The sequence below is a fragment of the Pleurodeles waltl genome, chromosome 12 (assembly GCF_031143425.1).
Source record: "Pleurodeles waltl isolate 20211129_DDA chromosome 12, aPleWal1.hap1.20221129, whole genome shotgun sequence".
NCBI lineage: Eukaryota > Metazoa > Chordata > Amphibia > Caudata > Salamandridae > Pleurodeles > Pleurodeles waltl.
The window spans coordinates 435,888,160-435,904,184 of record NC_090451.1 but is presented as its reverse complement, the minus strand read 5'-3'; the positions used below and the strand labels follow the sequence as shown (position 1 = coordinate 435,904,184).

The 16,025-nt window shown below is 43.4% G+C and overlaps 1 protein-coding gene across 4 annotated transcripts in view; it reads left to right on the top strand.

Moving 5' to 3' along the window:
* Positions 1–16,025, top strand: part of LOC138267774 (cocaine esterase-like) — a 403,040-nt gene that overhangs the window by 96,554 nt on the left and 290,461 nt on the right. For 2 of the 4 annotated variants that reach the window (XM_069216969.1, XM_069216968.1), the window contains exons 2-3: positions 480–649; positions 11,487–11,546. In XM_069216969.1, the coding sequence (XP_069073070.1) occupies positions 577–649; positions 11,487–11,546 (133 nt within the window). In that variant the 5' untranslated portion in view covers positions 480–576. The remainder of the gene's footprint in view (positions 1–479; positions 650–11,486; positions 11,547–16,025) is intronic. The other 2 variants (XM_069216971.1, XM_069216970.1) reach the window with 1 other exon arrangement.

Below are 16,025 nucleotides of genomic sequence, written 5' to 3'. Positions count from 1 at the left end.
TGTGGTAAATTAATCCAGTGTCATCCTAGGGGATTGGTAGGCCTTGCAGTAGTGAACAGCACATTTGTGAGCTTTTTACTACTAGGACATGTAAAACTTAATAGTACATGCACAACTTTTTAAATACATTGCACCCTGCCACATGTGTTGTTTAGGGTCTAGGGTGATTTATATGTATTCAAAATTGACACTTAAGCCCGGCAAAGGGTTTATTTGTGAAAAAGTAATCTGTGCTGGGTGAGGTATTTACTCATGTACCTGGGAAACCTGAGAGCTATGCCATAAAAGGGACTGGTGTGGTTTTGTATGGTATGAACAAGGATTCCTTTACATTTATTTTGTTGACGCTGCTTAAAAAATGCAGCTAAAATTAGCCTTCTAATATTGTTGAAATACAAACAAAAGAAATCTCTACAATTGTGTTGTGAGAACGCACAGAAATAGCGCCTGAAAATTATGTTTAATTTTCTTTTCCTTAGGTAATTAAGGATCCAAGCTTCCCTGAGTCACACCGCCATTGAAAGACACCGAAAGGAACACTTATACAATTTTCAAGTGGATGTGAAATCAGCAAAAATGATCACTGGAAATGTTTTTCTGCTTCTGTGCTTGACTTTTAATTTGTGGATAGCACCTACCTATGCAGACGGTAAGTTATTGAAGTACCATGTGTGTTATATTTGTAAAATACGATCTGCACAAATAAGCCTCTTAGCATAGCAGAGAGGGAGAGATTTAAAACCGAGGAGAATGGTTGGCTGACTTTGGGAGAGCGAGAATTAATAAAATAATACACAAGATAGTGGCAGCCTTGCCACGTACCACGCATCAACTTATAATACTGCTGTCCAGATCACTGCATTAAATTGCATAAGTGCCACTAAACAAGCTCCCTGATACGGGTGGTGAGGATAATGGGGTGCTTTAAGCAGCCTCGTGCGCGTAATCTAAGCACTATATGAACTGGGTGAACTGCAGCTGTCTTGGTGGACACATTTATAGCAAATATTACCTTGTATCTGTCTCTCACGGACCCATCCGGATTCCCTGAGACACATGTCTCGAGGGCCAGGCTGCTGTCTCAGCAAATAAACGGTGACAGCTGAATCCAGCGGCCATGTGGATCCTGTGTCTACCCCTTCTGCTCTTTTACAGTGAACCCTCATCAGGACTGCTCCAGATGGGCGGCACCAGCTTGCATGGTTTAATTGTTGTCTTGTGCTGCCGCCATACCAACCCAGACAAGTGGCATGGCACGACATGCACATCATGATGTGGGCCTTCTTTCCCCACTGCCCCCGGCCGGAAACCCAGGCCGCCAATACCTGTGCAATCATGGGGGTTAGGGGTGCCTTGCATTGATTTTCCTCCTAGCTCTGGCTCGTGCCCTGTATGGCGAGGCAAAGTGCACTACAGCACAGAAAGCACTCGTCAACCTTTCAGAAGAGAAAGCTTGGACTCAGAAGGTGAGCCCACAACCACTTTAGCCCCAAGTGCCACCTGCTGCTACTGAGGACCCACTGTCAAGCCAGGCCAGAAGCAGACTTGAAGGGGACGTTCAACTGGGCTGCTGCATTCACGAATGGTCACACACACTCCAGGTGCCAGTCAATACCAGCCTACCTTGGTGAGCCCAAAAGCCAAGCTGTCAGCATGTGATGAAATATAATACAATGCTGCTCATTTTTAATGCAATCACTGTAGATGGTTTGTTTGTTACCAGTCAAAAACGGAGTCTTGATTGGTGCAATGGGGAATAGAGACTTCTGTATTATAGTGCTATGAGGTTCCAGCCTGCGACTGAAAGCACTGTGATTATGCACAATGTGGTAAAATGGCATTGCATATAGTATAAGCTAGACTGGTATAAAATATAGAGATAATTAGTGTCATATTAATGAGAAGCTCGTGCTACAGTTGCACCACAAGTTTTGATGTAATGGCAGCACAAGCACTACTCCATATCTATGAGACAACGCATTTTCCCAAATGTGACATTTTCTAACGCTTGCATCAGGCAAAAACTGCACCTAAATTAGCTGCGCCATGCACAAATTAAAATATGCAAGGTAGGCTTCCCACGCAAAATATCAAGAAAAGTGAACGCAGTGCTATTTATGGGTTTGGCAATGTATGATGCCTCATTTGGATGGGATGTGCAAAGCCCGAAATGAGCCAAAACATCTGTGCATCAGTAACCCAGCCATAGAAAATGATGCAGTGGCTGTGGTATAAAAAGCAAAACATTGTTTGGCAAGCTCAACTATGCCATGGACGTTGTGATCCTGCAGCTCGGCGTCGCTAAGAGACCACCGCATAGGCAGTGAAGGAGGAGGGAGCATAAGTACTAGCAGCGAATCTCCCTCATCAACCTCAGGGAAGATGAGGTTATCAAATTATATAGGCTCAGGAGGGAGTCCATAATAGAGTTTCTCCACAAGATTGGCCCAAGTCTCCTTTGAAAAACTGCCAGGCCCACCATCTTTCCTCCCCAGGTGAAACTGATGGCTGTTCTCCACAGGTTTGCTTATGGTTCCTTTCAAGTCGCAACAGCAAGTGTTGCAAGGATATCCCAGACATGATTTCTGCCTTCCTACCCACTGTCCTGGATGCCATCATCGGTCTCACAACCCAGTACCTCCTATTTACCAAGAACCACCAACAACAGCTGAAGTCGAAGCAAAGCCTATATGCCATTGTGGGATTTTTCCATGTCTTGGGTGCCATGGATTGCACATGTGCCTTTGGTTCCCCCTGCAAAATCATCACACCTGTAGAGGAACCGCAAACATACCTACTCAATCAACGCCCAGGCCATCGTGGACCACCTGGGGATTTTAATCAATGTGCTGGCCAAATATTCTGAAAGTGTGCATGATGCTGACATCTTCTGGCACAGTATTATCAACAGAATGGCCGAAATGGGAATGGCCTACTTGCTGGTGAGTAAATTTGAAGTATTCAACATACCAACGAACATGTAGAAATGTATCACATAATAGCCATATCTGTTTCTGTTGATGGAGCTTGGAGCATATGAAAGAGTCCTGTGCCTCATACTTGCACCATGCATTGTGGTATGTGTAATGCAAACTCCTAAGTCAGATATTTGATGTCCTGCCAAGTAACTTTGTGTGGCTTGGAATGGCGTACAAAATCTGAAGCTATGGAATTTAGCAGCAAATGCTGTGTTACACTACTGCACATAAATAAAGTGTTTCATGTATGTTGTGTGGGTGTATCCATGCAACTCCCATGGTTGATGACTCTTGTCATGTATACCAAACATGGTAAGCCAGTGAATGCTTAAAATAAATATACCTTCCCAGGTGATGCATAATAAGGAGAAATATGAAGTAATCTAAGACATTTCTGCATCCTATGTGTGCTGCATCCTCTGGCACACATTGAGGAATATGCCTCTAAGGATTTTTTATGTGCCGGAAGGTGCACCTTCCTGCACTAAAACAATCATCCATGCAACACAGACACGCTTGCACCATGGTGCAAGGGTGCATGAGTTTCATCTAGGCAACCCTTTGTGTGCCACTGCAGGATGAAAGGACAGGAATGTACCAAATGGCTTGAATACTGTGCATTCCTGCCCTTTCCCAGTGATGGTCACTTGATGTGTTGTAATGTGCTCCTTAGTGAAATATCTTGCCCCTAGTGTCATGTGCATATAGTGGGCACAATTTACAGCAAATGTGTAGATAATTATTTCCCATTCTGTCATACCCTGGCTAATTCTATAATGGTAGTAGCACCATAAAATCTGTGTGTAGTGTTGTCTTATTTCACACTGTCTGAATAGATTAAACCACACCATCTGCACTGGTTAACAAATCAAGATAATAATCATGTGTTACACAAGACAACTTAATATTAGTACAAACTGTGCATCATGTCTAAGTGTGGAGTGAATGTTTCTTCAGTGGTGTACCTATTCTCAATATCAGTTAAACTTCAAATAAATGAATGGTGTGTGAACTAATCCTGTGTTCATAAGTAAGTGTGGCACACATTGCTGAAGATTTGTATGTTGACCATAGTTCCCGGAGCAACTCTGAAAGGACTAGTTGTAAATTCCATTTGTGTCATGCAATGTAAGTGTAGGCCACAGTCACGTGTAAAAGTCAATTTAGTGTACCATTGTGAGAGCCAATATTACAGAACACACATATGTCTCAGCCATGCTGCCAGTTTAGGCACACACATATGTTTCCACATTGGCATATGTAACCAACGCAATAGATCACCAGTATAAAAGCAGATCCAGAAGGCATCTGGGTTTCCCACAATGGCTGCACTCTATGTGATTGCATTAAGGAGGCAATTCCAGGCTGCCCAGCAGATGAGGAGGAGGTGGAGACAGGAGATGATGTACAGATCCAGGAAGACCAAATATCTACAGACAACAGAGGAAATATATGAAAAATATAAACTGAGCATCACAGTGATCCTTGAGCTGTTACAACTGCTAAAACCTCAGCTTGAAAGCCATACCCTGCACAGCTGCTCCATCCCCACACATGTGCAAGTGCTGTGCTCACTGCACTTTTTAGCCTTAGGGAGCTATCAGGGGTTGATTGCTGTTGCTGGTGGGGTGTCCCAAAGTTCCTTGTCACTTTTCTTTAGACGGTTCTTAGATGCCATACTTGTACACTAGCCCAACTACATTTATCTTCCCAGGAATGCACAGGAAATACACAGCAAGCTGAACATTTATAGAATTGCCAACTTCCCCCATGTAATAGGGTATGTGGTTGGGACACATGTACCCATCTGCCCTCCTGCACATCTTGAGTATGTGTTCCGCAATAGGAAAAGTACTATTTCACTGAAAATCCAGATGGCATGCGATGCTCACAATGTCATCACAGACATAGTGCCAAAATACCCAGGGGGCACACATGATGCCTATATCTTCAGGCACAGTGGAACGTGCCTAAAACGTGGGGAGTTTGATGATGGATATTTACTAGGTAATGTCTAGTTGCAAACCTCAATTACAGATATGTGTCAGTGCAAAACCAGGAAATGCCATGCTCACAATTGCATTTTTGTTCTGCAGGTGACAGTGCATATGCGTTGAGGCCAAGGATACTCACCCCATACCTATCCGCCTCAAATCAGAATGAGAGGTACCACACCATAGCACATCTGCACACCAGAGCTGTCATTGAAAGGACCTTTAGCATGTTAAAATCACGTTTCCAATGCCTGCACAAATGTGCAGGTGTACTCCAATATGCCCCCTAGATTGCATGCAAAATTGTGGCTACATGTGCCATCCTACACAATTTTGCAACCAGGCATGGGCTACAACTCAACATAGATGGCACAGATTTTGAAGATGATAAGCAGAAGCCACCACTACAACAGCTTGGAGATGCTAGCACATCAATGGAGGTTAGACGCTGATGGGATCACATTGCAATATTTCCTTTGCCAGGTGAGTGAAGATCGACACTGCCCTCACAAATATCAAACACATATAGCCAAGTTGTCCAAATCAAACACCCTTTAATCTCAGGATAGCCTTATGTGAATTGAAATACAGTAGAACGTACCAATAATACAAAATAAATCGGGTTACATCACCTAGCACATTATAACCATGTGCATTACTAAAAAATAAACTTATAACATCACACCCTCCCAAAGCTTTGATCACCATGGCCCATACCTGGTTGGTCTACATATGTCTGGTGGGCACTGCTATGCAGGCATCAGAGGCGGAAATGCTGCTTACACTGAAATCTCCTAACTATCCTGAGGGGTGTTACCGGTGCCTCTTGCTGCCTGCGAGGTTTGTAGTAGGTCCACAGCTGCAGTAATGTGGTGAGTCCCCTGGCCATATCCCCAGCAAAATGTCCCAATTGCACCTGGAGTGTGACTGTGCGTTGCGACAGGCTTGTTGTGGTTGTGGAAAGATGGTAAATGGACTGGCTCAGGTGGTTCATTCATATAGCAGCGCTGCTCTCATGGTGCCTTACATGGGTATGGTCTGCCACCATTTCCCTGCCTAGGCCATTGATGGCAGTGGCGAGGCTGATCATGTTGCCATTCATGGGAACCAATTGTGTCCCCAAGCTCCCAAAGCCCTGTCTTAGAGTCTGTTTCATCTGCTGTAAATTTCTGTTCATCAAACACAACTGTTTGTTTTGCAGGCATTGATTGCTGAGAAGGGATGCCTCCACACCCAGGAACAGTTGAGTGCTGCCATCCTCCGCAGCTGCATCATGCGCCAGACGACGCCTTCCACACCCACACCTTGCAATTATCTGTGGATGGCTCTCCCCTATCCTTGGACTGAGATGCAGGATTGCAACCTCGTTGTCCAATTCTGTGACCTCTGTGGGCTCCGGGTCAATTCAAATGTGGGTTTGGGGGTTGCACTCTCCTGTGGCAATGCTGACTGCCTCCCCTGTTGCCATGTTGGCATCATTACCTCCCTCCACACTGGGCACATAAGGGGATGCCTGAGGGAGATCGGTGGGATACAGGGGCTACATTGTCAATACCTATTTAATGTCTGATTCATTAAAATTACATTTCATCCCTAAGATGACTACTGAACTACTTTACCCATAATGCACTATACTTGCACTGGACTTTTAGGCATGGCATTTACTGACTAATGCATGCTTTTGTGAACGGAGGTTGTGTGCATAGTGCCTTGAGAAGTGTGAAAAGGCAATCTGTGTCACTTACCTTTGGAGGTCCCTGGTACTAAACTGTCCGCACCCCCTATTCCCATGACAACCTCCAGCTCGAGGTGTTGTCTCCACCATGCTTTCGATTGCTGTGGGTGGTGGTACTGTAGATGGTCCGCCACCTGTTCCAAGCGCCTCCTTTTTTACTCTTCAACTTTTCTTTGGTCCTTGACCTGAGGACATATCACCTCTTACACACTTCATCAGCTGTGCGGTGTCTGCCTCCGATTGCATTTATTTTTGATTGTATATCGAGCCACTGTTTTTTTTCTGGGAGTCAGGTAGAGTCATTGCTGTCCTCCCAAAGAGTACATCATGATGCAGGCAGCACTCGACATTGAGGGCTTCCAATTCTTTCTTTGATAACTTTAACTTCTTCTTACTCCTTGCTGTGTTTGCCTCCTCTGTTTGGCTGCTCATGGCTGCAGTTGCTTTTCTCAGCTTAGTGAGCCTCTTCTGTCTTTGCTACCTAGACTCCTCCCACACTCATGGGAGGCACTTCCTGGTTCAAGGGTCCCTACCCAGCACTAGAAAGTGTAGTTTCCCTGTTTGTTGCTCCTAGTCGCTATTTGCGACTCTCAATCACAAATTGTGGGTCTGGGGTATACTGCCCATTCACAATTTAGTTAATCGCAATTTGCAATTATGCAAATTGCATTACGACTGTATCGATTTGCTAAATTGGTGTTCACTACCTACATACATTCCAAATTGTGAATTGGTAATTGCAATTCACATGGATTCACAATTACTGCTCGCAATTTTGGATTTTCGTACATGTGGCCCTCAATGTAATATGTCTCACCAATGTGGTGCATGCATTGTACAGAATATATGCACACATGTCTGGGGATCCTCAAAACACTACACATGTGAGTCAATTCCTGGCCCCATTGTCATGTACACCACTTCAGCCCATAATTGCCAAATACACATTTCACAGACATTGCACAGCAATGTGACAAGACTCAAAGTCCTTTAACACAACAAAATCAGCAGATGACTTTGCAATGTAAGAACCCTAAACATTATGACAATGGAGATGGTTTTTGCAAACATTACAACACCTGAAGAATACACAGATGTTGAGTGTAAAGTGTCCATGTCAGAAGTCAAAAGAACTATATGTGTACCCACAATAACTCATTGAACATGGGGTGATGGAGGAATTTGGATATGAACTTACCTCTGCATGTCAAGAGTAGTTTACCCCTGCACTGAGTGTACGTGTGCATAGTTGAGGGGATCACACATCTTGTATCACCCCAAAGGGGAAATGGCAATTGAGTGTGTGCCATTACACATGCCTGTGTCAGGTTATGCAATCTTCTTGAACCAGGAGGGCCAAACAAAGACCTACCCTCAGAGTAGATGTACTGCTACTACCTTTAAAACAGAGATCATGTGTGTCTGGCAGCATGAAGTTCATTGAACATCAGTAGTGAACATGGCCATGGGACCCTGGTTCACTGCAGTGAGGCCCAATGGCTCACTCACCTTTTCCAAAGGACTGATGCTGTGTATCACACTCACCCCTGCCCAACATCATCTTGATAAAAATATAGGTGCATGATCACACCATGCGTAGAACACATGCCTGTCCATGACATACAAAACACAAAGGTTGCAATGTGGAACAGTGTGCACATGCTTAGAATGTGTATGCAGCAAGAGTGTGTTCACCTTCAGACACTCTAGCACAGTCCAAAGGGAGTGTAAAACCAAACAATGAGTGATGACTGGGAGTCTGTGCTGCGCATAATGATGTTTGTTTACATCAATACATGTGTATCACAGTATAGTTCCCCTGATGTCCTGTGATTGTAAACAGAGGGACATATAATGAGCATGGCCACACAGTGCAGCACAGATAGTCTTCCTACTGCATGGCTATGTTTGAGAGCAAATTGCAAGTGCTACATCTAACTGAATACAAAACAATCATGCCTTTTACCCTGTGCCAGTGCTATTTTGCCTGCCTAGAGCATGGAGCAAGGAGGCAACTATGGCATGCAGGAATGTATTTGTGGATGAAGGGGTGGCTTCCTGCTAACCAAAATATCCTGTGAGCCATATTCCTCCATTTACGTGTGCCGCATAATGCAACACACATAGAAGAATGAAGTAAGGAGGATAATTTAAGGTCAAACTCCTTCTAATGCCACTCCTGGGAAGGTAGTACTTACTGGCATACTTCAAGGTTTACCTGGTTTGGTATGTATGGGAATGCATATATAACTATTGAATGTGAATGGGTATGAATGGCCTCTCTTTGGTGCAGACAATTTGAAAAACACTGTGTTATTCATGATTAATGACACTTATCAGGGCTACACAAGTTGGCCTTGTTTGGCTCAAACAATATACAAATAGATTTACTTAGCACATTTACCATGGTGTATTGTGCATGCGCCACACATATTGGTTCAGTCAAATAGGCTCTGAGTGCAGACATGTCTTTATCACCACATTACAGGGCAGACCCTGTCTAGCTAGCTTTGTGTGCAAATGCATGGTTGCCTGACAATCATATGTGCTATATTGGAATTGCTGCATATGTTTTTGAAAATCCAGTAACTTTGCAAGCTGGGTGGCACATACACTTTAGTATGGGTGAGACAGGCCGTCCCACCCATACTAAAGTGTATGTGCAAGCCTTGAGTGCGAGTTGCACCTGTAACACATCTTTATGGCAGGATTCCTGACAGACTGAATGAATAAAGTTATTGGGCAGACTATGAAAACACAAAAGCATGACATATTGGGACCAAGAGTAATCCTCACCTGACCATATAACCATGGGGTAATTCAGGTGGGCATCCTACTAACAGCTGTGACAACTGAAGTGTTATCAGACAGATCCTGTTCCCTGCCTCGCTGTGCTGCCATGTCGCATGCTTTTCACCTGGTTGGTTGAATAGGAATGCATATCAACTCGAACCCAGACTCACTCCACGGCCCATGTGTCATCCCCCCTGTTATGAAGTGACAGGGGCATGTACAAATTATCCCCACTCATTTCTACCATTCTCACACTTCCCTCTGTCACACAGACCCGCCAAGTGGTACCAACCCAGTCCAAAGCTCTGCCAAGTACCATGAAACATAGGGTGTAACAACACATATGACATAATTCCAGCATCACCAGAGCTACCTAATTTCAGCCAAGCCTACTGCAAATCACAAAAGGAAGATGAACTTGAAAATGTCTTACTACATTACAATAATCATTTGGTTCTCCTCTCAATAAATTATGCCAGTTGTGTGGGTCAGAACCCACACATTGCGCTGTGCATTCATCACGCAATGGCAATTTCAGTACAGATGTGTTATAAAAAACGATGCATACTACTAAGTGCAAAGTTACTGTCACTTTCTCTTACTCTGTTAGTTTGTGCTAGTTGCTGCAGGTGTTTTTGGGAGTGTCTGTGCGAGCTGTGATTTTTTGGTCTAGTCAGTGTGTGTTCTGTCTCTGTCTTGTGTCTTTGTAATACCTTTTTGTTATTTTTCATTGTTTTGTCAAGATATTTGTCTCTGTATTGTTGGGACTTTGTCTTTTTTGGCTTTTGTCTTTTAGGGGTAGTTATAGTTGTTAGGGGGGTGTTATTTTGGTTGTTAGTGTGTCTGGGAGGAATAGGGACATGTCTGGAAGGGTGAAGAGTTTTTCTGATGTAGAGTGAGGTGGACTAATTAGGGTAATAGTCCTTTACATGCCCAGGATGCAGGCAGCCGAGGGTAGGCTAAGCCAGGGCTACCCAGCCAAGGATAGGAAAGATCGGTGGGAGTGTGTGCGCTGGCATCCTCAGAAGACATTTGGGGTAGATTGGACCGGCGTGCAGATCAAAACATTATGGGCTGGTTTGGTGGCACAAGAGCCTAATCTCACCTACCTCCTTGGACTGGAAAATGACGGACCCATAGGTATGTATGTTCACATTGCAACGTACAAGATGTATATCAAAATAAAATAGGTAACCAAGGAAACTTTATGTGCCTTAGCGTGGCTACATTAAGCAAACGTAAAGCAAGCACTGTGGCAATTGCTCTACTGCCATACCCTGGCACAAGGGGATGTTCAATGGTTAGTAGGTGGTAGTTCTAATTATGAGCATTTCCTTATGTAACATACATGAATGACCAGGGAATACTTCCAAATTGCCAGACCCAATTTATGTGACATCTACCATGTGTGCTGCATTGTGCTACACATGTACACAGATTAATATGCCTTATAAACATCTTCATGAGCAGAACTGCGTATTTTTCAGAACAATACCAAAACATAGTACCTGTGGACAAGGCATGCACCCTTGCACAAAGTTGGAAGATACAAAGATTTACCACTAGTCAGCACTCTTTGCACCAGTGCCAGTAAACCCTTGTATGGCTTTTAAGATGTCACATATAGTATATGCCTCTCCTTTTCCATTAAACCACCACCAGTTTGTTATTCTGTGGGTCAATGTTGTCACCCATGTGTCATGGTACACTGGAGTCTAACATGATGCTGGCCAGCATTGCTAAATATTTCCCATGTCTGAGGCATGCTTCAGGCATATGATGATGGATACATCTGAACTTCATCATCCATCCAGCTCAGGCCTGCAAACGGACTATCTGCGTCCAATAATCCTGTCACATTTAGATATGTGTGTCTCAGCAGTAGTATACATCTGAAATACTGTGATAGCATAGTTTGTAAGATATAAATGTAAGCATATGTGAATGCACTATTTACAATGCAGTGTTCAAAATCATTTCTCATAGGTGGCCATCTATTATTCACACATGCAGAGATGCACACCTTCCGGGACCCCAATGTTACCAGTAAGTGTCATAAGTACATATATGTAGCATTTTGACATATGTGTCACCTATGTGACATGTAACATTGTGATGTGTTCTAGGAGGTAACAATCACCTACTATCAATTTGCTGTCAGTGTGCTAAACACACCAGAACATGTCCCCAGATTCATTTGGAATGAACAAGAAAGAATGTCATTGTGAATGTAGAGTGTATGTAAGCAGACCCATAAGATCTAAGCATCTTTACATTTGTGTGAATGTTCACACATCTATAGTCATGTGGATTTGGGCACAATAACCATCATCTGTTGCATAATCTGCATGTGTTCAACACAAACACATTATCTCGTACAACAAATGGCACAAACCAAAATAATCATGTTTCCATGAATGTAGAAGCACAGTGGAATGTGAGTTGCTAAGCTTGTCTGAGCAGGTTGAATGATGGAACCACGCATGCCGAAACAATTTGTTGTAAAAGCATGCCTAGTAAAGGCATATGTGGACACGGAATGTGTGGTTCTGTCATACAGCCCACCCACCCTGAGGCCCAAAACTACCCCAGCCCTAATACCAAAACTACCCCATCCCCAATACCTAAACTACCCTGACCCACCCACCCACCCTGAGCCCTAACAAAACTATCCCAACACCCTCATCCGGCCTCTAAAAACTAAAGTACCCCACCCCAACCGCCCTGAACCCTACAAAACCTACCCAAATGACCCACCCCTGCCCCATAAAACTAAAGTACCCTGGCCCCCCACCCAACCTGAACGCTAAAAAAAACTATCCTGACCCCTGCCCCTAAATACTAAACTGCCCGACCGTCCCAACTGCCCTGAGCCCAAAGAAAAACTACCTCGATCACCCACACATCCTAAGCCCTAAAAAAAAAAACTACCCCGGCCCCTAAAAACGAACCTACCCAGACACCGCCACCCGCCCTGAACCCTAAAACCTTCCCCAATTTACCCCAACCCCATCTACCTTAAGCCCTAAAAAGAACTATCCAGACCCCCCACTCTCACCCCAAAAAACTAAATTACCCCAACCCCTCCACCTGCTCTGAGCCCTTCAAAAAAACTACTCTGACCCCTCACCACTACCCCTAAAACCTAAACTACCCCAACACCCCACCCACCCTAAGCCCTAAATCCACCTCACCTTTAAAAACTACCCAACAACCCTGCCGCAACTCCACTTACCTCACTGCGTCCTCTCCCAATCCTTCATCCTCTTCCCTCCTTCCTCCTTCCGCCCTTCCTTAAAACTTCCCCCATCCCTTTAAAAATAAATTACCCTGTTCCCCACTCTAAGCCCTAAATAAAAAAATACCCAAACCCCCCAACTCCTGCCCCTAATAAAATAAAATAGCCGGACCCCTCGCCCTAAGCCCTAAAAAAAAGAAAATACCCAAACTCCCCACCCCTTAAATAAAAATACCCGCCCTAACCCCCAACCCATCTCAATATGTTAATCCATCCCCAACCCCTGCCCCACTTACCTCACTACGCCCTCCTTGTCCTCTCCCGAACAACTGATGGCTTTTTCTGTGCCCTAACAATGCATTTGTGTAGTTTACCACATACGTGGTTAAGGCACAAAAAGAGCCTTGCATAGTTCCGGCAAGCGTGGTTATGCTGGCATGGGAGACATCAGAGTTGTTAGCAGTGCGTTGGTGTGCAATATCAATACACAGACACTGTCAGCAAGCATGAACAGGTAGGTATCATGGAATCAGAGTCACACACAATGTGGGATCATGCCACATATGTTCTTTCAACATGCAGCATACTTTGCTCAGACTTGCTGCATGCTTTTGAGCTCTCTACCTACACCATTTCAGTGTGACTGACATAAGGGTGGCCAAGCATACCTGCTGTGTTACACTTAATTTGTTTGTAGACAACATAGTTGTCCCTGCAGCAGTTTGACAAACCAAAAGCCAAATTGTGAAAACATGTATAACAGTGTCACCAGGGTTGCCATCACAATCTAACCAATTTTGAATATGATAGATGCAGTATACGTTTTTGTGATGGACACTTTTTCACAATTCATGAATTTGACCCATGACAGACAACAAATGACATCACTACATGTGTGTCTGTGAATTTGTACATTATCATATGGACATCTAGATCTCAAATTTCTGAGCCTAACACAAGGTATGACTTCTGTAATCTAGCTTCAGGGGTACTTGAGCCTCCCACTGAGTCATGGTGCAAGGTTCCTGCATTAAATGCAACAAGGTTCTTGGTCCGATGAATACTCTGACATGCAGACACAAACTACTGAGATGCATTGTCTAATTTATAATGTGTGCAGCGGAATGCAGCCTTGGAATGATGTGTGCATAGAAACATGTTGAAGTATGACTCACCATGTTTTTGCCTACAAGTGTGAACCAGAAGCTATATGTTGCATTCCAGTACATTTGCCTGAGGATAAATAATTGTAATGTTCCCCAGTCATATTTTGTAAGAGATAAATGACAATACCCTATCCATGTATTGGTTATCTGACAGTCAGTACGTGAAGCCAGTAATGTGTGCTGCCTTGTGTTACACCAGATGTCGTATGCAGCACAGAGCCCCACTATCTGGACTGTATCACCTTAAACACTTTCACTCATGTTAATGAGCAAGGATCAGCCCAATTGCATGATGCAATCTCAACATGAGTGTGAATCATTACTCTGTATATGGTTGTAATCTCATTGTGGCTACATTTACACATTTTAGTACCTACACAAATGGCACATGACTCAGTGACAGTATATTGTAGTGATAGTATATTGGTCGGAAATCTATCTCTAATTTCGAAATTGGTCTGGTAAGACAGATATGATATTTTTACAGTCAGCCTCTTTTTACGCACATCATGTACATGTACTGCTTGTGCTAAATAGTTTTCCATTACCATTCTAGATAACATGACAGCTGAAAAGGCCTGGACATTTGAGATGCGGCAGGACTGTCACATTAGAAATGTATCTAGGGCCTACCGCAAGATGGGCAAACTATGCGAGTGTGCTAAGTCAGCGGGGTCCTGGAATATCCCTCACAGCACTACATCTGCATCAACATCTGCCACAATCCCAACCACTGGGGGGGAGCAAGCCAGCAACAGCCACCCTAACCCAGGTGCCAGTGGCTACACCTGCATTAAGGAAAATTAACCTGAGGCTGGATGGGATTCTCTGGCAACGTTTTGAGACAACGGAGGAGGCCTTGGTGCAAGTGTCTCAACTCTTGTGAACTCTGGCATGGACAATATTGTTCTATGGTTATGTTTCTTGTTTGGTTTTTAATATTTAGGCATATAATTAGTGATTAGGATAGCTTTAGTGTAGTTTGGTTAGCTTTTACGTGTTTTTATAGGTAACTGTTTTCATATATTTTTCTCAGTTTTTAAGGTTTTTACTGGGTGGGGGTTGATGTTTAAACATTTTTAAAAAATGTTTATAAAAGCAAAATACCAAAACCACTGTGTTTAGATTTACATGTGTAGTTAGTTTATGTTTAGATGTAGTTGCTGTTTCCATTGTGCCAATCTATGTGTGCAATGAGTGCGGAGTTGATGTTTAACATGCTATTTGTGTTTAGTGTTTAAAATAGATTAGGATAAGTTATTTTAAGGTAGTGTTAAGGTTAGTTAGTGTAGGATAGGTAGATAGAGGAAGTTTAGGATAAGTTTAGATAGTGTAAGCTAGTGTTTAGTTTGTTAGTGTAGGATAGGAAGTTGTATTTTTTTAAATAGATTTCTTAATATTCATGCTTTTTAAACTTTCAGAACATTGTAATCCTTGCTTCATTGAAAGTTTATAACATTGAGTAGGTTGAGTTGGGATCATGATGTAGCTATTGCCCAGCATTCTTTAACGGTATATGTTGTTTTGTGAGATGCCTATAGTAACACTTAACACATGCAAGGCCTCTCTGGGGAAGAGGAACATAATTACCCTAAGTAATCCCAGTATCCCATTGTACCTTTCACCACCATTTGTTAGTTGACACAGGACCCAAAAAGTAATTGGTTGCATTTCATGCATACTGCCATCCAAGGTGTTGGACTGATGTTGTACATCCTTGTGTGCCATAGGTATGATAAAAATTCAGAAGAAGTCTAGGCATGATACTATCAGTGCAGGCATCATAATTTAGGATCTCTTCAGTGTAAGCATTGGGAATATCATATGTGCTTGATCACAGTGTCATGTTCACTGAGCTAGATATATGGGGATGTGTGAAATACTGTTATTGGCTTACATGTCGCAGAGGCCCCATTTTGATCAGGGTGGCATTTTTGTGTTTAGTAAGGTCTTTTCACTGTGTGCCATTCAAGTAACTGAAGCGTAATGTCACCCCATGAAGTTCAATTGGGATACAAAACATTCTGCAGAATGCCATCTCAGCGGATGTACTTAATGTTGGGGCATAAAAAAAAAGAACAGGTGATAGTGACTTTAGCTCACTCCCCCGAGATGATAAGA